The sequence below is a fragment of the Colletotrichum acutatum genome, assembly GCF_030867785.1.
Source record: "Colletotrichum acutatum strain CBS 112980 chromosome Unknown BDZ83scaffold_142, whole genome shotgun sequence".
NCBI lineage: Eukaryota > Fungi > Ascomycota > Sordariomycetes > Glomerellales > Glomerellaceae > Colletotrichum > Colletotrichum acutatum.
Window position 1 is genome coordinate 1 of NW_026849136.1, and position 20707 is coordinate 20707.

General features: G+C 54.3%; 8 protein-coding genes across 8 annotated transcripts; 5 read left to right on the forward strand and 3 right to left on the reverse strand.

Moving 5' to 3' along the window:
- Window positions 1-397: 397 nt before the first annotated feature.
- On the forward strand, window positions 398-1138 carry BDZ83DRAFT_91504 (uncharacterized protein). Its single transcript, XM_060516002.1, has 2 exons — window positions 398-864; window positions 929-1138. The coding sequence occupies exons 1-2, from the start codon at window positions 600-602 to the stop codon at window positions 1042-1044; spliced, it is 381 nt and encodes a 126-aa protein (XP_060359556.1). The 5' UTR covers window positions 398-599; the 3' UTR covers window positions 1045-1138.
- Window positions 1139-1770: 632 nt separating this feature from the next.
- BDZ83DRAFT_723503 (uncharacterized protein) lies at window positions 1771-3360 on the forward strand (the record flags this gene model as incomplete). The annotated part of the gene is made up of 1 exon (XM_060512567.1): window positions 1771-3360. One exon carries the CDS (start codon window positions 1771-1773, stop codon window positions 3358-3360), a length of 1590 nt encoding a protein of 529 aa, XP_060359557.1.
- Window positions 3361-3501: 141 nt separating this feature from the next.
- BDZ83DRAFT_589629 (XPG domain containing-domain-containing protein) lies at window positions 3502-5319 on the reverse strand (the record flags this gene model as incomplete). Its single annotated transcript, XM_060506252.1, has 2 exons — window positions 3502-5062; window positions 5111-5319. The coding sequence occupies 2 exons, from the start codon at window positions 5317-5319 to the stop codon at window positions 3502-3504; spliced, it is 1770 nt and encodes a 589-aa protein (XP_060359558.1).
- Window positions 5320-5958: 639 nt separating this feature from the next.
- Window positions 5959-7679, forward strand: BDZ83DRAFT_723505 (ribose-phosphate diphosphokinase; the record flags this gene model as incomplete). The annotated part of the gene is made up of 3 exons (XM_060512568.1): window positions 5959-6069; window positions 6259-6406; window positions 6463-7679. 3 exons carry the CDS (start codon window positions 5959-5961, stop codon window positions 7677-7679), a joined length of 1476 nt encoding a protein of 491 aa, XP_060359559.1.
- Window positions 7680-8364: 685 nt separating this feature from the next.
- On the reverse strand, window positions 8365-12275 carry BDZ83DRAFT_681869 (uncharacterized protein). Its single transcript, XM_060511216.1, has 2 exons — window positions 12002-12275; window positions 8365-11950 (listed from the first exon to the last, which is right to left on the reverse strand). The coding sequence occupies exon 2, from the start codon at window positions 11877-11879 to the stop codon at window positions 8571-8573; it is 3309 nt and encodes a 1102-aa protein (XP_060359560.1). The 5' UTR covers window positions 11880-11950; window positions 12002-12275; the 3' UTR covers window positions 8365-8570.
- A 1191-nt stretch (window positions 12276-13466) lies between these two features.
- BDZ83DRAFT_656411 (uncharacterized protein) lies at window positions 13467-15685 on the forward strand (the record flags this gene model as incomplete). The annotated part of the gene is made up of 3 exons (XM_060510874.1): window positions 13467-14867; window positions 14921-15386; window positions 15444-15685. 3 exons carry the CDS (start codon window positions 13467-13469, stop codon window positions 15683-15685), a joined length of 2109 nt encoding a protein of 702 aa, XP_060359561.1.
- Window positions 15686-15855: 170 nt separating this feature from the next.
- Window positions 15856-17670, reverse strand: BDZ83DRAFT_91656 (Pre-mRNA-splicing factor of RES complex-domain-containing protein). The gene is made up of 2 exons (XM_060516003.1): window positions 17516-17670; window positions 15856-17329 (listed from the first exon to the last, which is right to left on the reverse strand). Exon 2 carries the CDS (start codon window positions 17248-17250, stop codon window positions 16213-16215), a length of 1038 nt encoding a protein of 345 aa, XP_060359562.1. The 5' UTR covers window positions 17251-17329; window positions 17516-17670; the 3' UTR covers window positions 15856-16212.
- On the forward strand, window positions 17575-20707 carry BDZ83DRAFT_637933 (TRAPP complex protein TRS85). Its single transcript, XM_060509339.1, has 2 exons — window positions 17575-17636; window positions 17696-20707. Exon 2 carries the CDS (start codon window positions 17905-17907, stop codon window positions 20221-20223), a length of 2319 nt encoding a protein of 772 aa, XP_060359563.1. The 5' UTR covers window positions 17575-17636; window positions 17696-17904; the 3' UTR covers window positions 20224-20707.

Here is a 20707-nt window from a genome sequence, read left to right on the forward strand (position 1 = left end):
AAATCACAGGTACTGCCTTCTATTATTAGTATGCAGCGGTCATTTGTCTGGCGAAGCTATCCGGCACCATCATTGTCGGAGCTCACTCAGACGACTTTGAGGGGACGATCAATGCCTGGCATCTCGGCGACAGTCTCATTGTCAATGATCTGGAGGCAGCGCAATTCTCGGCATTCTTCAGTCTCTGTCCTGTGATATTGATCTACATCTTCTTGTCGAGACCTGGGGAGGGCGACGACTGTATCTCGGATGCTCGGTGTTAGTTGTTCTTTACGCCTTCTCTTTGTACACGACCTTCTTCACATATGGTCCGTGGGATCGCCATTACTCGGATCATATGGTGGAGTTGTGGGGGACTTTCCAGATGCTGGGCTGTCTCTCAGGTACTAAAGAGACTCTCGCACGCTCTTCGCGAGAATCTTACATTACCATAACAGCGCTGTGGTCGGTACTGAATGCGATTCTCCTCTTCTATCTTGTGCCGACATGGGTCAAAACGATAGCCAGAAAACGAAAGGCAGAACCTCCCTGCTTTGCAAGACAACCGTGCCCCTGATTACCGATCGAACACCTGGCCTTTGAGCCGAGCAGACCGGAGAATGCCAGCGTTTGGTAGCAACAGTCGCCATGGAGGAATGAACTTGAATGCCCGCCTCACTGCTTTGATTTCCAAGAGAACATATCTTGTGTTACTGGTTCCCCTAGCCTTGATGTCGTACTTGCTCTTCTTGCTGTACCGTATTCGGAGGAAGACATTAGATATCACAGGGCGTTCTAGTGATCGGCAAAGCTGGAGCTTGGGACATGTTGTTGCTTTAGCGACATGGATCCCAGTAGTCGTGGAGTTCATGTACATGTGTATATGTAAGTTTATGCTTATTATTCCATCTAATGGCCTATATCTGGCGCAGTACTAACATCACTACAGTTGGCATGAAGTCAGGTCTAGAAGGACGACTACCGGCCGGCTACGAAGCCATTCCAGTGATCACCGGACTTGATGACAGCGCTGAACATGTCCCCCTTAGGACTGTAAGGACTTAGAATGGAAATCTTAGCATAGAAACACGTCGAATCCCGCATCAATACAGCTTTTTTTTTGTACTGTTCTCAACTCTCTGGTTAAACCAAAAACTTTGGCTCTGTCTTTCAACGACCTCAAACCTTTCTGGCAGGACAATTTCTTCGGTATCATATCAACGTGCCTTATTAAAATACCATCATATCGATGAAACTGAAAATATCTTAATTTTATGTTAAATGATACGGCAAATAATCATCCAATGCGCGTGTTGTGACCTTATCTCAAAATAATGATTGAAAGGGTTTTCATGGAGAACTCAAGAATTCCTGCTTATGTAGTGGTGAGAAATTCACCATCCCCCCTGTGCAACCACGGAGAATATCACGCAGTAAAATCAAATCATCACACTTGTCATCACAGAAGCTATCACCTTCACTCTCTCTCTCTCACGTGGGCACGCGCCTGGATCTTGGTATGGTACATGTCTGGTGATGAGATCACTCGGATATGCAAGTAAGCGGGACTGGGAAGCTCGAGCGCGGAATTGTGCAGCTTTTATGCGCCCAAGCTCCGATAAGCGATAAGCTCCAAGCGATGTGCTTGGCCCTCGCGAACCTGCCGCCGCGCCGCTGTGAGAATCAGACGCCTCGGCAGGCCCCTTTCATCACAAGCAGAGGACACAAATCAAAGCTGTGACAGTCACAGCAATGGACAGTCTTTCGAGAAACAACACAACTCATTGAAAGATGCTAAGCGGTACCTGTACGCGGCTGGCCATTGTGGCCGCCGTCTTCCTCATCGCGGCAATCTTCCTAGTTCCCCAGCTCCCCCACGTAGGCTACAACGTGCCCACTCAACTCGGCCACAACACCCCGACGACTGACGGCAAAGATGTCTCGAACGGTGCCGGTAAGCCGAACGGCCCCGTCGGCGATCATGTCAATGAGGCGATCACATCTTTGGCTTCAATTGCCACATCGCAGAGCGTAGCAAAGGCGCCCCCGAAGCCAACACCCGCCCCCACCACAGGCGCGAAACCCGATGCGAAGAAGACGGTATCCAAGCTCGAAGCTGGTCAGTCGCTGTCGCCATTCCATCTCGCCTCGCCAAACGGACGCTACGAACTCAAGCTTCTCGACAGCGGTTCCCTTTCGCTCCTTGACACCAAAACAGAGATCGAGCTGTTCACGTCAGATACCGAGTACCACTGGCCCGTGTCGTGGCAGGTCGAGCTCACCCAGGAAGGCGTGCTGATGCTCTCGTGGGCCACCGAAACTGCTGCCCCGTACGGCGCAACGCCATGGATCTCGAACCTCTTACCTGAGTGCGCCTCCGTGGAGGCTGGCGACGAGAAGCCTGTTCTGGAGCTGTTGGACTCTGGAAAGCTGCATATTCGCGCTGGGAGCAAGACGACCTGCCTCCTTCACCGCGCAACAGATGATATGGGACGTCTCGCGATCGTGTATACCGGATTCTTGCGCACGTATTTGAAGACTTGCAAGGAGCAGAACAATAAGCTCGTCAAGACGTGGACTGGAAGCGGTGGTGTCGACGTACACGTGTTTACGTACCTGGAAGATGTCAACCACGATTCCGGTGACCCAGTGGACAAGGCCAGCATAACCAAGCATCTGAAGTCATGCTTTGGAGATGCACTCAAGACTGTGGAGATTCTGAAATTGGATGATGTCAAGGAGAGCGCCGTGGATCCTCCTGAAGTGCTGGTGAAGGAGTGCGGCAACGACAAGCTCAATCACCAGCTCAGCCAGTGGAAGGCACTGTACCTCGCCAGCCTGCAGGTGCAGAGCTACATGATCAAGGAAGGCATATCGTACGACTACATCTACAAGGGTCGTCTCGATCTGCTATACTGGGGCGACTCGCCTGCCCTCTCGTCGCTCAAGGTACCCGAAAATGGCATCCTGGCACCCCGCGTTACTCTGGACTGGACGTGGTACGCCATGCTCCACGACGGCGAGCTGCGCGCAGGCGTGACAGACATCACCGCCTTTGGGCGTCCCAATGCCATGTTCACCTACCTCGCGCTCTACCGCGAGTTTATCCACATGCGGACTCTGGAGAAGGAGACGGCGAAGTGGAAGGGATTTAATACCAAGACCAGGGAGAAGAAACCTGAGGGCCAGGAGGGCTGTACGCCTGAAGGTATACTGGCGTACTGGCTGCGGATCAATGGCATCGCTGTGAAGACGGACTGGCAGTTCAAGATGGGTCTGTTGCGCGGAGACGGGAAGGTCATCTTCACTTGCCCTGAGGGCAGAGGTTGGCTGTGTCCTGGTTTCATTCCGCAGGTTCACGACGATGGGACCCTGTTTTGAGCAGTTGTTGTATGATACGAATAATGACATCGTTGCCGTCGAGATCACAATTATAAGGCATTCGCTGCCTCGGCCAATTTTTGTGCGAACGAAAGTGTCACAGAGATAGGCGGAGGTTGTGTCGGGCTTCTTTTGGCCTTGTTATTCGCTACCCAGGATATCAAAGGGATTTGAAGACACTTTCTTCTCGGGTCTCATGCGAGGTTCTGCGTCTGCCATCTTCTTCCGTTTCTTTTTCTGGTTTTTGGCTTCTTTTGATGGCAAAAGCAAATTGTCCGAAATACCCAGCGCCGCGGCGACCTTGCCAAGCGCACCGCTGGTTTTCATACTTGCGAGAAGGCGCATTGTCCCGTCCACTGATGGATATTCAGTGAGGGATGGCAACGTGGACAACAACTCGCGCAGTTGCTTCGAGCCTTGGATCGGGTCCTTGGCTCCGACCTCGTACATGAGATCCAGGACCTGGGCCAGGATACGGAGAGAGTAGAGCGTCGCGTGGATTTGCGCCGACAGGTGCACAACGTCCCACGGGACGAGGTTCGAGTCTGCCGACACCGATTGGCCTAGCTTGATGGAGTTCAGATACGCGTCCAGCTTATCCTCTTCCTGCGCGTGAGCGAGAAGGAGCTGCAAGCTAACTGCCTGCCAGGTGGAGCCCTTTTGGCTAAAGCTATTTTTTGCCTTGGTCAAGGCCTTTAGGAGAGCATCCATCGAGTCCTTGATCCAGGGCCGGGGCAGCATCGCCATGTACTTGCCCTGGTTCACGCCAGACGACATTCTCCGGTACTCCCTTACGTGGGAGACGCCCCCGGGTCGCAGCAGACATGTGAGGCTGTATGCCAGCTGTCTCACGGAAGAGCTGGTATCCCACGCGCTGGCGCGGGCCGGACAGTCCAGGAGAGGCGGGAGACACATCATGCAGCCCGCGGCGCCGGAGTCGCCCGCGGGTGGCTTGGCTACCCCGGAGTATCCCACACACTGCAGGACGACCTCGGATAGCCTCGCGTCGAGATAGGGTTTGTCGAGGCTGCCCAGGATCGGGACGGCGCTCCAGTCTGTAGTCTCTAGGGTCTCGTACGGTGCGCAAAAGGCACGGAACTCTTCCGGATCTGCGACGTCGCCTTTGCAGTTTTCGAGGACTTGTGCGAATTTGGGCCGGGTGGATTTGGAGAGCTCGTAGGCGAACCTGCGCATGCCTTGGTCTTCTGGTAGCTGTAGACGTTTTGCAATCTTCGAGGGTGAGAATTTGGGGCCCAGGAGGGCGGGTTTGTCATCTTTGATGGTGCCGATGTGGAGGTCTCTGAAGAAGGCAACGGAACCCGTCTTCAGATCGTGAACGGTCAGATCGGAGTCTGAGGTGAGGATGGTGCCTCCGTTGCGCAGGACGTCTTCTGCGCAGTAGGCGTCTGCTTCGCCGGGAACTAGGCGGACAAGAGAGGCATACTTTTCAATCGATTCCAGCTTGTCGACGATGGCTGCGACGAGGAATGCTGGTGGTGGGATCAGGGGCTGGTCTCTTTTGGGGGCATCGCTTGGGAAGAGAGGTGGGAGTGCAAGACGTGTTGATGCGATTTGCTTTGCTGGGCATCCGTTGGGAAAGCCTGAGCGGAAGATTTTGAGAGATGAGGATACCTTGAGTATCCTCTCGAGGCGGACTTCTGCTTTTGATGCTGGGAGGAAGCCATCAAAGTAGATGGCGGCGCTTTGAACGTTAGCTTAGGTCTTTTCATGTCTTGGAAGAAAGAATTACATTGATATATCATGACTGGTGATTTCTTCTAACCATCCTATCGCGGTTCTTCCGAGGATATCGTAGGATGGCAGACCGGAAGTACTTCTTGTACAGAGATGGTAGATATGGTATGCCAAAGCAGGGCCATCAATGACAACTCTGTGGCCGTCGAGAGGCCCAAATACCCCATAAGGGGAGAGGTGATTTAGGAGATGAGGGATTCCCATGGTTGTATAATGATTCTGCCTTGCAGACTAATATTAGAACTCAAACATGTACGAAGATTGGCTCACTCAGAGTCTCAAGATTAAACAGCCAGTCCATTGTAAAATCTCTTCCACTGACCTAATCTTTTGGATTACTTCTAATGTGCTGCTTCCCCAATTGATACCGCGTGTTAGAACTCGATCGAATCCTTTGACTACAGCGGTCCAATCTCCATCAAACGATCCCGTTATAAGAAGTCCATTGAATGTTGAGACATGGATTTGAAGTATCTCAAGACATCTGCCTGAATACTTGCCATGATACTTAGGTAATGGAAGGAACGAGCTCCTGCGGAAACTCAGCGCGGGGTCACGGTGCGTGGCACACGGTACGTACAGTTCCCACCAAGTGGCGGCCCTGCCTTATTAGGTGGAAATGGTATCTCCGGCCCGGATAAATACAGTGCAACGATAGCGTTTTCTCGCCCAATCCACGTGCCTGCACTGTCCGTTCGACCCCACCGCGGCGCCTGGCTCCGTGGCCGCCCGTTTTTCGGCTGAACAGCCCCCTTGTCCCCAACTCAATTTTTCCTTCGCAGTAATAAAAGCTCCCCACCTCGCGAACCAAATCTCTTCGCCTTTCGCATTTTTCTTTTCAACATGCGCGGCACTCTTATCTTCGCGGGCTCCTCCTGCCCAGTCCTCACTAATCAGATATGTGAGAACCTGGGTATGGCTCCTGCCCAGGCGGAGCTTACCCAATTTTCCAATGTAAGCTGAAAGTGCGCATCGCTGGGCTGTCGACCACCAAGGGCGGGGGAAACGCCGCGTTCCTGCTCACGAACTCTCTATGATGGAAATCATGGGGGAGACAGCAGTCGCGGCCGCTCCCACTGCCTTGATTGGACCATTTCCAACTTTGTTTGGACTCCCTGTTGAGGCTGACCCGTCACACAAAAGGGCGAGACGAGCGTGCGAATCTTGACCAGCGTCCGCGAGAAGGATGTCTTTGTCGTCCAGTCCGGCAGCGCCAAGGTCAACGACACCATTATGGAGTTGTTGATCATGATCTCGGCCTGCAATGGCGGATCAGCAAACAAGATCACTGGTAAGCTCTACTCCATGGCACGATCATCTCGTGATGCTAACGCAATCGCTCCTCAGCTGTGCTTCCGTACTTCCCCTACAGTCGCCAGTCGAAGAAGAAGTCCCATCGGGGTGCCATCACAGCGAGAATGCTTGCCAACCTCCTCGGCGTGGCAGGCGTTAAGCACGTCATTACCGTCGACCTGCATGCTTCCCAGATGCAGGGCTTCTTTAAGTGCCCGGTTGACAACCTCCACGCCGAGCCCCTCATTGCGAGATGGATTCGTCACAACGTGCCCAACTGGAAGGAGGCCGTTGTCGTGTCCAAGAATGCGGGCGGAACCAAGCGTGTAACATCGCTTGCAGACGCGTTGAAGCTCAACTTTGGAATGGTCACAACAGAGAAGAACAGAAAGGGAACGAACATGACATCGAGCATGATCATGCACCACCTGGACAATCTCGATCGGGACCCCGTGTTGGAGACGACGCGCGAGCCCCCCAGACCTTCCACACCTCCCGCTGCACCTGGCCGGGCTGCTAGGATCAGAACCGACGCACAAGGTTCCCCTCAGTTCACCAGCGCTCCGCGATCCCACCCTCGATCAATGGATGATCGGCCTACGACACCCACGCAGTCCAAGCCTGGCGACGGGTCGGTCGACGATGACGAAGAGGAGGGCGACGCAGAGTATGATGATCGTCGCGCCCATGAGGTTACGCACGGCAGATTGGTCCAGGGTCACATAGTGGACGACGACTATCCATCGCCAGCTGCATCGACCGTCAGCGGCAGCGTTCAGGGCGACGACCCTATGACGATGTCTCACGCATCATCATTCTTCGCTCCCGAGCCCCATGCCCTGGGAGGTTCCGGAGACGCGGCCCCGGAGTCGGACGAAGAGGACGAGGTGTTGAAGGACCCCAAGGTCGAGCACATGATCACGCTGGTCGGCGATGTCAAGAACAGAACCGTCTTCATCGTCGACGACATGATCGACAAGCCCAACTCGTGGATCGCCGCTGCCGAGACGGTCGTCAAGAAGGGCCGCGCCAAGAAGGTCTACTGCATGGCTACCCACGGCGTGTTTGGTGGCGACAGCCTCGACCAGCTGCAGGCGTGCGAGTGCATCGATACCATTCTCGTGACCAACAGCTTTCCCATCCCCGAGGATCAGGCCAAGCGGTGCCCCAAGCTCGTGGTACTGGATCTTTCCTTCCTCCTTGCCGAGGCGATTCGCCGTAACCACTACGGCGAATCAATCTCCCCTCTGTACCAACACATTCTGGACTGAAAAGATTTTCCGGCGAGAGAGCGTGCAAGGATTGTCTCGGTTACAGTTCGCCTGACACGGCTTCTTTTTCTGCTTTTTCCTATCTTGGACTGGCTCAAGGATCCTCTTTTTTTTATTGAGTTCCAGTATGTGTGTGGCATACTTGGGGGAGAAGGGCATTTTAGCGCGGCGTTCTGGGCTACAACGGCAAAGAGTGGAATGGCCGAAGATGGTGGCAACCAAAAAAATGCGCGTTCCCAAGGAGACTTTGGTAGGTCTTGACAACATCAACACAAAGCATGGTCAGTATTAGACATGAATGATGAAACTTTGATACCTTTTTTTTTTTTAACCGGGCCGCCATTCAGTATGGCGTGTGCGCGTGTTCCTTCAACTGATATACCTTTTTCTTATGTTTTTCCTGATGAGAGATTGGGGCTGCACACATTGCACCACCCTTTCTTACCTTTTACACCAACGATGCTGTTTTCTGAACAGCCGGGGCCCAGTTCATCTCAGAACAGGCCTTGAACGGAGCGTTGGCAGATTAAATTTTCGACTCAAAGAAGATCCCTCTTCCGGTCGTCTTCATGACGGCCACAGCCTCCGGGACTGGTGGGAGAGGGATAAGAGAAACCTTCGAACATCTCTTCAAGTGATGTATGTGTGGATGAATGACTTTAGGTTGACCATAGTCGGGTGATATCCACCGACTTTGTTCTTTTAGCTTCCTCTTTTCATAATAATACAATTCATCTCTCAAACATTTTTTTTGCCTTTTTACGTCGTGACATCGTCCCTGCAGTACACACGTACCACATACCCCTAGTCCTCCGTGACGCCCTATCCGGGATTTCATAAACACGTCGAATTCGTCCACATCTCTCAAGTAAACACAACAATGTTCCCTTTCTACTCAAACAGTTCCCACCCGTGAATCTCGTCCAGCAATTGCAAATACGTGCTCTTCTCGCCCTCCTCCTTGACAGCCGCCACATCCTGAAGCAGCTCCTCGCCGAAATTACCCGCGCCCGCAGCCTTGATGATGCGCCACGCGCGGCGGAACTCATCTCGGATGGCGACGATGCCGTTATGCGTGACCGTGCGGGCGACGTTGTGGTCCAATTCAAAGGGGTCTTCGATGGCGAAGAGGTAGCGGTGCCGGACTTCCTTGACTTCGCCGTTCTTCTGCGCCGGCGCCGATGCTGCCGCACTGCTATCGGTGGAGGTAGTGATGGTGCCGCTGGTGGTTGTCATCGTCGTCGGGGTGGGCGGATCAATGGGCGATTTGAGCGTCAAGTGTTGTCCCTGCAGTCCGGGGGGATGACCGTCGGTGCTCGGGGAGTTGACGGCGGTGGCGTTGTTGGCGTTGGGACGGTACTCGATGACCGTCTTGGCGCCCGTCCAGCCCTTTTCCGTCTTGGAAAGCAGGCCGCCCGGTGAGCGGATGCTGAGGACGTCGCGGCCCCAGTCGTAGCCTCGGCCCGGATAGGTGCTCATGGAGCCGTTTTGGGCGTAGTACTCGAAGAAGCCGCGGAGGAGCTGGCCTACCGAGTCGCGGTTGCCGTTGAGCTGGTTCATCTGCGCGAGGCGGAGGATCTCGGCCTCGTCGCGCCAGAAGCCGACGAAGCGGCCGCGGCAGATGATGTTCTCGTCGAGCAGCGCCGGGGAATTAGGAGGCAGGCCTTCAGGGGGAGGAGGCGGGGGCCCGAGGGCTTGGAGATTGGGACAGACGAAGGGCTGAACTACGTTGACGAGGTAGTGCAGCATCATGAGGACGTAGCCATAGCTGCTAAGGGTACCGCGATACGGGGTGTTTACGCCGCGAACCTTGGCCCAGTGCTTTACGAAGAGGACGAGCGGCCGGACGCGGGGATCGGTGTGGGAGTAGCAGCGTAGGAGGAGGGTGTTGTGCAGCGCGAGGTGGGCGGCGAAGTTGATGTCGCACTGGACGCCGACGCCGTTCTTTGGGAACTCGAGCTTGTCGCGGTAAGGGTCGCGCGGTTGGTTGATGGCCATCTTGGCCGGGTCCTTGAGGTCGCGCATGCGCTTGATGGTCTCCATGTTTTGCTTAGTGACGGGGATGACGAAGTCGTATTGAGGGTCTTGAACGTTGCTCCTTCGCATGGGACCACGGAGGATCGAGATGTATTCTCTCACGTCGTTCTCGATGATCGGGTCATACAGGTGTTGGTCGACTGCCTTTTCGAGTTCGAGGGCAAGTTGGAGACTCTTGTGGCGGCGCGCGACGGTAAGGAGGCTGAGCGGTCCGTTGGTGGTGTCGATGAATTCCTGCACGCTCTTGCGAGTGGCGGCCGGCCAGATGCCGGCCGTGTATTTGTCGATGATGAGCTGCTTCGCGGCCGCGGCTTTAGGATCGCTCCGGGGGCGGAGGTTGGCGAGGATCTTAAGGGTCCTCGCGTGGTATCCGGAAGCTGCCTCAAACTGGCTTTGTTCGAGAGTGAGCAGCTGCGCAATGGGAAGCTTTTTGAGCTTTTCCAGGTGCAGCTGCAGATGCTTGCTGTACGTGAGGGGCTCAATGCCGAAGTGCTGCTGGTTCTGGAGGGTCTTCCAAGACGCAATCAAATTCCGAGTTGCATCGTCGGTGTCGTCTATGCTTCCGTTTTCAGCCTCTCTCTCACATAGCATTACAATCCTCTCGCCTTCCATCTGGGCATACACGCCAGCCAGGGACCGGTAGTTGGGAACGTTGGGAATTGTCTTGAAAGAAAGAGACAGGTAATTTGAGAGTCTGTGTCTCAGCGGCACGTCGCGGATGCCTTTCAGGAACGCTTCGCATACCTTATTGAGTAAGTCGTAGTCCTCCTCTACCAGCTCGCGACAGTTGGAGAGAGTGACATCCCGACCTCCCAATTTTCTCAAAGTTCGCTTCGCTACATTATAGTAAGCGGAGAGAGACTGGTTCTCAGGCTGGTATATGGCCGGCACTCTGGGCCCGTTCAAGTTGGAGCCTGCGGGAGACAACTCGTCCGTCTTGGGATTGTTTGAGTCGTCGATCGTTTCATCCGTCATTTCTTTGGTGTGAGTATCAACCGTCTCGTCATCGTCTGCAGCATCCGCGTGGTCGGTATCAACGATGCCCTTTTCCCACTTTTCACGCTCTTCCAGAAGATCCTTGAGCAGCTTCGCGGGAGGATTCTGGCAGAGCTTGATGATTGGTACTCTCGTACGGGTCAGCAGACGCGCGCCAAGGCCGATTTCGAGAAAAGCCTTCTCGATGAGCCTAGGTATCGCGGAACCCGACTCGTCCGGTTGAGGTGTAGAAAGGGGTGAGACTAGACCAAGATCCATGTCCGAGGCCTTCGTTGCGAACCCAGAGGACAGACTGCCGAAGCATTTGAGTTGCACAGACGGTGGGGGAAAGTTCTCCAGACCATTTTGAGTCGCTTCATATTGGGCAACTGCGGCCTGGCACACTTGCTCGATCTTAACCCGAAAAGCTTCCTTCTCAGCAATCTCTCCTCTTTCAATCTCTGCGCCAGCAACGAGAGTGTTGCAGAGACTTTCCAGGTAGGAAGCCTGGTTTTCCAGCTCCTCGGGCCGGACTGGGTGGTGTTGGCCACGCGGGCTGTACAGCTGGCCATGATTGTTCCGTGGAAAACGCGGTGAACCGTGCTCTTGCTGACTACTTGTGTGTTGGTCATGCTGGTATCGGTCAGAGGTGGCGAGGTGTCGATGTCCGTTTTGTCTGGGGGAGCGAGGCGACATGCCGCCTGCAAGGTGAGGCGGCCTGTGGTGCAGGTCTGGATTATGATACGTCTTTACTGGTCGCCCATGAGAGGGTAATCTAGGATTCTCGTGAGGGTGAGAAGGAGAAGGCCAGCCTGTGTAAGGTCGTCCAGCCTCGGTGGGCGGGGATGGGCGAGTGTCAATAGGAATGGACAACTGAGCATTCATCTGTCGTCTCTGCGCCTGGTTGAGTCGCTTCCTGCCCACCTTGGGCGAGGGTGGTGGCTTGCCATTGACTCCGGCTGAAGCTTCGGGAAGGTCTCCATGGGGGTGAAGATGATCGTTCGGTCCATTCGCCGGGGTTCCGCCACCGGGAAAGTGCGCGGTTGTTCGCGAGGCATCTTGAACCTGAGGCTGGCCAGTGGGTGGAGTACCGTTGGTGAGAATCATGTTTCGCAACTGGTCCTCGAGCCCATTGGCCTGAGAGCCACCAAACTGGCCCATGCCGGGGTTCCTGGTGCTATCATTCATGTTTATTGTTGCTTGAAAGTGTTATCATCGAATGTGATGACTTGGACACAGCTGTAGGAAGGGTAAGGCTTCTGTGAGAGTTGATGAGATGGGTGCACTGGAAATAGGCGCAGAGCACTTACCTGGTCAGACACGTCCGGGAGGCATGGCTTGGACAGTTGGATGCAGAGGATTGGGGATTTGGTGGATAGATACGGAGGTGAGTAAGAGTGTTGTGATTGGGAAGCTTGTATTCAGTTTCCGATTGGCGATCACCTCATTCATGTAGGTAGGTGGTGTAAATGGAACTTCAAGTGAGGTGGAAGCTTTACGTGGGGAAGCAGGTACATTCCGGAGTGAGGGGCTACAGTCCCAGGCTTGCAACGCACTGTACGTCAATGGACTCAAGCAGCGGGTCCCTCACTGTACAGATACTGCCGACCGCGAACTGTGAGGTAAGGTATCCCAAGTACCTCTATGTGGATAGCTAAAACCAAGATTTGTGGAATGAATTGGATGCTTGCTATTTATCTCACATATTTCATGGCCTTCCACGGTCTCGTGAAGTCATTGACTGGATTCTCCTATCCATCCCTTTACAGCAGCAAACCTCAAACTCCCCTATCTTGGATGCCGTGATGACTAGATTTGTAACTGTTGCCTGGGTTGGTGCAAATATATGGGCCAGTCAAGGGCGCGCATTTTGATAACGGTTGACGTTGTCGAGGCTGAACATCCTATTAATAGTCAATAGAAATAAGGCATTGATGTCGTGCTTCGAGCCAGGGGCACTCTGCACGCATGTAAGATTGACTCCTTGAAGAAATTGAAGGAAAACTAGGTATTTTAGTCATTGCGACATCTGTCCTTGCTGCTGAAGCTACTTACCTACTGGGTAAGATACAGCGAGTTAAGGACAGTCAGGCCATCCCAATGACGTCCTACCTCAGTGAGGCTCGCCCTTTCCAAATGCGGTTTCCACAGCCACTGGCGAATTGTAAGGCAATGAGGATGGATGACCCGCCCAGGAAAAGTACCTGGCACGCTGGGCTTACTTTTGGCTGATTCATTGGCTGCAAATGTACCGCGCACCAAGATTTTGCTGGCAAACTACAATCGAGCGAGCCTGTACCTCAAGTACCTCAGGTACCTTACCTTAGCACGGTCTCCGCCCAGCTTTTCTGCAAGCTCTCCAAGCTGCCTAGGCAGGTGCGCCTGATTTCTGAGCGCGCCTTCCAATCGTCCGCTCCCGCATGCACCTCATCGTCCAGGCATGCTCTTTGTCATCACCTCGGCCTCTTCACCTTCGCCAATTCATCCGTACTTATCATTTCGCGACTACATAGCCGCCAATCGAGCTAGTCCTCGAGACTTTCTGGCGAACATTGATATCCAACTTTCTGTCGCATCACCGAGTCTACCGTCACCAGCCATTCTCTCTTGCGCCGCGGCCTAGACATCTGGCCAAGCCAAATTCCTGCCTCCGATTCTGACTTGCGCTTGACAGAGACTGCTTGACGACGGAGAAATAAAGCGTCGCTCACTAAAACCATTCCGAGAAACCAACCCACAGGAAGCGCTCTCGACTCTTACGCGCCCGCTGACAGCATGAGCGCGCCGCCACCAGGTCTGCCCACCGGCCAAAACCCGAATGGCCTACCAGGACAGCCTGGGCAGCCTCGTCCTCCTCCGATCAAGCGACGACCCAAGGGCGATCCCCTTGTTGCCCGCAAGCGACCCGGAGCTCCACGACCGGCTGCCTCGCGTCCCCCTCCAGGCTCGCTGCAAACCGCCTCAGGAGCTCGACCAGCTGCCGGTGGAACAGGTCACCACGGCCTTCAGCGACCCGAAACCGAGGAAGATATCAGAGCGAAGAGAGCGGCAAACGGTGGCTGGCTCGATCCCGCGCCCCAGAATGTCAGGGAATTCAAGATTGTAACGACCAAGAAGGCGTTGAAAGATGGTGTCAGACATCACGTTATGAAACTCTCTTCCGCCAAGGCCGAGCTCGAAAGGAACGGCATTGATCCCACAAACCAAGATGAATTCACCCGACCTGTCACGCTTCAACGTCGCGATCCACGACAACCGCCTCCCGGACGCGAAGTCAAGCACGAAGAGCCCGAGCCACAACCAGTTGATGAAAAGGAAGCCGAGCGTTTGGCACAACTCAAGGCCGAACGTGAGGCTGTTCGGGCTGTGGAACTCGCCAAGAGTGCACCCAGTCTGAAAGATCCTAGTCTTGATAAAAAGCCCAAGCCCAAGGAGAAGGAAAAGGATGTCCAGTTCCACCGCCAGCCTCGGTCGGAGAAAGAGAAGAAGCAACAGGGCCTGCGATACGAGGAGGCGCTCCCTTGGCACCTGGAGGACGCAGATGGCAAGAACGTCTGGGTCGGATCATATGTCGCGCCTCTGTCCGAGACCACCGTATGCTTTGTTGCTACTAGAGATGGCAAATTCGCGGCGATACCTTTGGAAAAGTGGTACAAATTTACTGCGAAGCCCCATTTCAATACCATGAGGCTTGAAGAAGCCGAAGCTTTGATGAGTAAAAAGACAGATATCGGCCGATGGTATATGCGCGACAAGCAAAAGAAGAGCGAGCAAGAAGAATGGGAGGCGACCAGACATGCTCTGTATGGCCCTGCGAGAATCAAGACAGAAAGTAGCACCTTCAGAGCTGCTTCTCGGGAAGAAAAGCAGGACCATGACGAAATTGACATGGAAGGCGACGAGTTCCAGGACGATGACGAGAACCCCGGCTTAGACGTGGACAATGACGAGGATACCAAGGAGGCTACTGATCGCATTCGCCGAGATCAAATGGGCGCCAATCTATTTGGCGAGGCTGACGAGCGCAGAGTAGAGAAGGAGTTGAACGAGATGAGGAAAGCCGAGGAGGAGCGCCGCAAAGAGGGAAAGCGAACCACCAAGGCACTCATCAAGAGAGAAAAGGAGACTATCTACCAGTCGGATTCGAGTGGCTACGATCCTTTCGAGTCTTCATCGGTAAGATGCTCAGAGAAGCTGTCAGGTTGTTCTTTTACTAATCGCATGCCTAGAGCGACGATGATTCCGATGAGGAAAAGAAGAAGGAAGAGGAGAAGGACAAGGACAAAGATGAGGAGAACAAGGACAAGGACGGAGACTCCAAAGATAAGACTGCGTCGGGTGTTTCTTCCAAGGGTAACACAACCCCGTCTGGCCGACAGAAACATACCGATGCTCTTAAGAAGGGCAAGTCTCTGAAGCGTCCCGGCTCTCCCAACTTGTCGGAATCTAGTGGCAACGAGTCCTCTCGGAAGAAGCTGAAGAAGCATGCCGCGGCTTCTGTCCATCAAAGCCGTTCGTCCACCCCTTCAGGAGGCTTGAAGAGCCACCTCAAGGGTGCCATGAGCGACGGTGAGGCAACTGGGGGAGAGATGTCAGATGGCCAGTTGAGGAAGAAGAAGATCAAGCTCGTTGGCAGCGGAGCAAGAGGCACGCCAGTCGGCTCGAGGGCCGGTAGTCCTGTCCCCGCAGCATCCGGTAAGCACATTGATTGCGCTCCCCATTCGTAAGAGTATATGCTAATGCAGTTCATAGGCTCCAAGCCCGGCTCACCAGTTCCCGAGGGATCACCCGCGCCCCGTGGTCCCATTCAAGCTCACGAGATTGTTGACGCCCTTCCTGAGCTCCCTGGTGGTATCAGCATTGGTAACCTTATGAGGAGATTCCAGGGACGTATCGGCGATGGCCCTGGCCAGATGGATCGCAAGGAATGGATCAAACTTGTCAAGGAGAACTGTGCCTACGGATCCGACAAGATTCTTCGTCGCAGACCCTAGGCGGTAAAGCCAACATTGTAGATTCTGCTAGCGATCGATCCATCATTTGGATGGAATTCGTCGACGAAGAGTCCCGCGCTGACGTGTCACCCATAAATGAGTAACTTGGATTATCTCACAAGAATCGTATGAGTGAAGCGAGCACAGCTTGGGCGTATGTGGCTAGGTTAAACTAATCATCTTTGAAGATTTTCAAGGAGAGTCGCAAACGCGAACCAGATATCCCAAGAGGCACCGAACAAACGCATCTCCAACCAACAGTAGAAGAAAAACGTCAGGTCGGCAGGACGCCATTCGAGACAGCATATGAAGATGCTCTTTGAGTGTCTTTTACGCTATGAAGTCAATTTTTTGCTCCCCTGATGAAATTACATATCATTCTCATTTCGAAGTTCAAAATGATACAAGCTTAGATATGAACCATCACCTTGATCGTGACTGAAACGCCAATATCATGGGACATCCAATGCTTGAAATCATCGCATTCCGGTGCCATGACCGAACCAAATGTCGACATCCTAGCGCGATCATTCGTCCATCTGCCAGGCGTAGTCGAGCCCCTTATTCCGCTCCCTGCGATTGATCGCCCTGAACCGTTCCCCTTCGAACCCGTTACTCCTATCGACGCCATCCCACCTATACCCCGGCTTGATGCCATACCGATTCGGCGGCGCAGCACCAGCATACACCGGCCGCCTCTTCCCTTTCTTGCCCTTTGCCCCTGCACCACCACCGCCGCCCGTCTTGTCGCTCAAAAACTGCGCCATGGGATCATTCCACCGCTCCTGCTCCTTCAGCTCGTTATTCATCTCCTCGTCGTCCGCCGTCCGCGCAAAGGTCATGAGCTTGGCGTCCTCGAGCGCCTCCCTACGCTTCCGCGCGTTCTCGAGCTGCACGTCGCCCTTGGGCGCCAACCTTGCAAGCCGTTCTTTTTCTTCCGCCTCGAGCGCGAGTTTGCGCGCTTCCGCGCGCTTCATGGAGACGTCGACGCGCCGGCCCGTGGCGTCGCGGTAGACCGTCTCCTCTTCCTTGCCGTGTTTTCGGAGTTTCGCAAACTCGGCTTCTTCGGCTTGTTGGCGGCGGCGGAGCTGTGCTGAGACGGCGGCGGCAGATTGGAGGCCTGCGTGTGTGCCGTCGCTCATTTTGACTACGTTGGCATTGGTGGCTTCGTCGTCGCCTCCTTCTATTACGGGCATCTCGTCGTCTGCGTTTCCTGCTGCTGCGTTTTCTGCTGCTGTCGAGGCGAGGATCGCGTTTGCTGCTGCGGCGCTGTCGTCGTCTTCATTGTTGCCAGTGCCACTGCCTTGTGATTTCGAGGATGCGGCGACGGTCTTCCAATTTGATTTCTTCGTCTTTCTGAACTCGGCCGAGGTTCCTGATACGAGGGCCGGTCCTGATTCTGCGTCGTCGTCTTGTGCGGTGGAGTTGCCCCAGCCGTTGTCGTCGTCGTCTGCGATGATGAGGCCTTGGGTCTCGGTGGGTTGTTTGCGCTTGCGTTTCTTGGTGGGTTTCGGATCTGCTACTAAGTAATTTTTTGCAAGATATGATGAGAGGTCGGAAGGCATTGTCGGATGTGGCCTTTTCAGGCACGAGAAGGTTGGAAATAGGTTTCTTTTTGGGTGGTTTTGGTAGTAATGAGAAGATCTATAATAAATCCAAGATATCACAGGTAAGCTAAGACTGAGATATCGACGTCGTTGCACATCAAAAAGATGCACGGACCTTGATGGACTAGAACCAGAAAAGCAGGGGCCGCGGACCGACAAGGGTCCCCCCACTCTCCCTCGTCCCTTCCACGAATGGACGTGCATGTGACGGGGCGCTAGTTACTTATCGGAGGGTTGAGTGGTCTCTCTCTCTCGCGCGAACCTGACAATGACGGCTTCTGGCTTGTAATTAGGCCAGCTGCAGCGTACAGTACAACTGTGCCATCGTCGCGGAGCCAGTCTTTGTACGCCATCTTTTTCTCTCCTGCTTCACAGTTTATGTTTGCTGACCTCTTCCTGAAAGTCCTAGACTGCGCCGAACATTCGTTCATTTCTGCGATCCACCGCCGAGCCCCCTACTAATTACGACGCCAAAAGCCATCGGGCGGAGTTACGAATGCTCCAACACTGCCGAACGTCCGATATATAAGCCACTGGCTTCCACTCATCTGACAGGATCAAGGCACAGGTTATCGGTCTTTTCCGACTGATACACCTCACCCAGCCTTGATCATGCAGTCCCCAGACAATGAGGCCTCGCCAATCGAGTCGCTCCCCGCCATGCCCATGGCCGCCTCGACTGGGAGACCGCCCAAGAGGCAGTCTGTGCCCGAAGGCCACCCGCTGGCACAATCCGAGGTCACGTTACCATATCGAAGGTCTAATCCTTCTGTCGCGCCGCTCTTCGCTTCCACTTTGACGCCTCCCGGATCACGGTCAGGGTCTCCCATGGGGCGAGGCTCCCCGGCCCGAAGCACAATGTCCGGCTCCGTCTTTGGTGGACCAGCAGCTCGCTCGCTGATCGAGAATGCTTCCGACAGTCCTGGTGACCCGCGCAACTTGATCATGAAAGCCTACGTTCCGCACGTTGCGATCTACGCCTCGCCAGATACCGAGGAGCTCGCGACCGACAAGGGTTTCAAGAACGGATTGTGGGAGCTTCTGCGCCCTTTCGGAGAACAGGTCCAGGGCAAGGTCACCATCAGAGACAGCAACGGTGCGAGTAGATCATGGGAGGACTACTCCGTTCGGTTCACCAAGTTTGGGGACAACATCGAGCACCCTGGTTCGAACGCCTCGCAAGGCACGCAATCTGCGGCGACCAACGGACAAGCCGGATCTGCCTCAAAATCGAGGAGCCACTACGACGACGTTGAAGCGGTGGTGGACAGCCATCTCTCGTACGCCGAAGAGTCATTTCTCAACACCCCGCACCACGGATTGACGAGACAGGGCCTAGACGTGGAGGCTACTTCCCCATACTACTCATTATACTTGCGGAGACTCTTATCGGGTATACCCGTGTCACCTCACGAGACCTTTGCGCATCCAGTGGCCTGCGTGATTGCTATCAGCTCGCGGAGTCCATCACCAATAGAAGATCTGCGCAAACTTTACAATGACACGAGCACTGGGGAGAACAGACTGCCAGTGTGGGTAGACGGTGACTATCTTCGATACTACGTTTTGGTACATGATGAAGAACGCGACGACGTCACCCGGTCACTGGCCTTATTCGATCAAATGAAGCGTCATCTCGGCCTACACTGCCACTTGCTACGGCTGAGAAGCACGCAAAGCGCAGAGACCGATGATGATAGCATACCTCTGCCGCGCAGCGACTGGATGTCAGCGGCCGAAGAACTCAAGGACATTCGAAACAGCGAGGAACGAGAAGACTTCGAGGACCCGACAAGATACATCTTCGAGTCGGATGCCACGGCGATCCGCACTTTTGTGAGAGAGATGGTTACGCAGTCCATCATACCTACCATGGAGCGCCATGTATCGCTGTGGAACGACCAAGTCGCATCTCGTAGGAGAGGAATCACGGGAAGGTTCATGAACTTGTCGCGGAAATGGGGAGGCTTTGGCAGCAGCTCGAGGAATTCCGTCGTGGGAGGTAGCGGGTCATCAAGCGCTTATGATGCGCTCGGATTCTACCGACCAGACGCTTCAGAAGCCATCATGCGAAAGCTAGCCGACTTCGCCTTCATGCTCAGGGACTGGAAACTAGCGCACTCAACATATGATCTCCTGAGGTCCGACTTCAGCGACGCAAAAGCCTGGAAGTATCACGCAGCAGCCAACGAAATGGCCGCCGCCAGTCTCCTCATCATGCCGCAAAACCTGCCTTCCAAATCCCGCGCCGAAACGATCGACCAGATGTTGGAAGCCGCCTTTTACTCTTACTACACACGTTGCAGCTCTCCATTTGGAGCACTGAGATCCTTGACGCTTGGAATCGAGCTTCTGCGGCTTAGGGGCGGCAGTAGCGTCGATGACGCCGTGAGATGGGGCATTCGGCTTCTCGACTCTAAGATCCTCGGTCCCGTCGGCGATGCTCTCATGAAGGAGCGACTCGCCGTCTGCTACGCTTCGAAACCAGGCGTCGGCTCTGGCTCATGGGGCCACCGGAAGAGAAAATCGGCCATGTGGTGTATCCTCGGCGGCGAGGCATGGGACCTGCAACAGAAGTACATACAGTCCCAGCGGTGTCTCAATGAAGCCTCACGGATCTACTCGGAGCTCCCGCACGAAAATGGCGTCTCCAAATTCAGCCTTGCCAACGAATTCGTGGCAGGCCTACAGCATCAGCTCGATGAGAAGCTCGACGTGGACGATGGAAATGGAGGCGACGAGTCCCCATCACAAGACGTGGAGGAGGTTCTCGTTGAGGAGAGCGAGACTATGGATTTCAGGTCAAGAAGAACGAGTATGATGGGTCGTGGAGGAGCACCTGTCGCAAGCCTTGAGACTGCGCCATTGCATGAGCTTGCGTCACCTGTCAAAGAGAAGGGTGATGGATCGGTGCAAGACGAGTTTGGCTAACACGACTTGGATCAGTTGGAGTGGCGGAGGTGCAGCAATGGGTGAATGAAGTGATTAGTAGATGCGTTTACGAAGCGGATTAATAGCATTTACAGCCACTGTCCCTGTCTCTTCTAAGTTTTGTTGTCCTTGCACTGCGATTGTTCATTTCTTTGACCAAGACGAATTGTATAGTAGACGGCAGACAAAGTAAAGCATGCAGCCAGAAGTCATGCCTGCGTCTTCTTCCTTTGGTACCCCAAATGCTCATTTAATCTGAGGTATATGTCTAAAAGCCATCGTTTCTTCATCATTCCTTCTACCTGCCTTACTCATAGTTAGACCTGATGCTCAAGTGTTGTATAAATGTCGTTTGATGGCATCTTCTACGCCAAGGTGGTTCTCAGTACGTACCTGCGCTAGCCCCTGCTCGAGGTCAGGCACCTGGACACACTTGTCACTGGGGACCCTTGGACCCAGCAATGATCTCACCAGCAACCGATAG

Bases quoted from the DNA above. Each gene is read 5' to 3' on its own strand.
- BDZ83DRAFT_637933 (XM_060509339.1), top strand. From the start codon at position 17,905: ATGCAGTCCCCAGACAATGAGGCCTCGCCAATCGAGTCGCTCCCCGCC.
- BDZ83DRAFT_91656 (XM_060516003.1), bottom strand. From the start codon at position 17,250: ATGCCTTCCGACCTCTCATCATATCTTGCAAAAAATTACTTAGTAGCA.
- BDZ83DRAFT_91504 (XM_060516002.1), top strand. From the start codon at position 600: ATGCCAGCGTTTGGTAGCAACAGTCGCCATGGAGGAATGAACTTGAAT. The intron at 865-928 runs GTAAGTTTATGC...ACATCACTACAG, and splicing joins GTTCATGTACATGTGTATAT to TTGGCATGAAGTCAGGTCTA.
- BDZ83DRAFT_681869 (XM_060511216.1), bottom strand. From the start codon at position 11,879: ATGAATGATAGCACCAGGAACCCCGGCATGGGCCAGTTTGGTGGCTCT.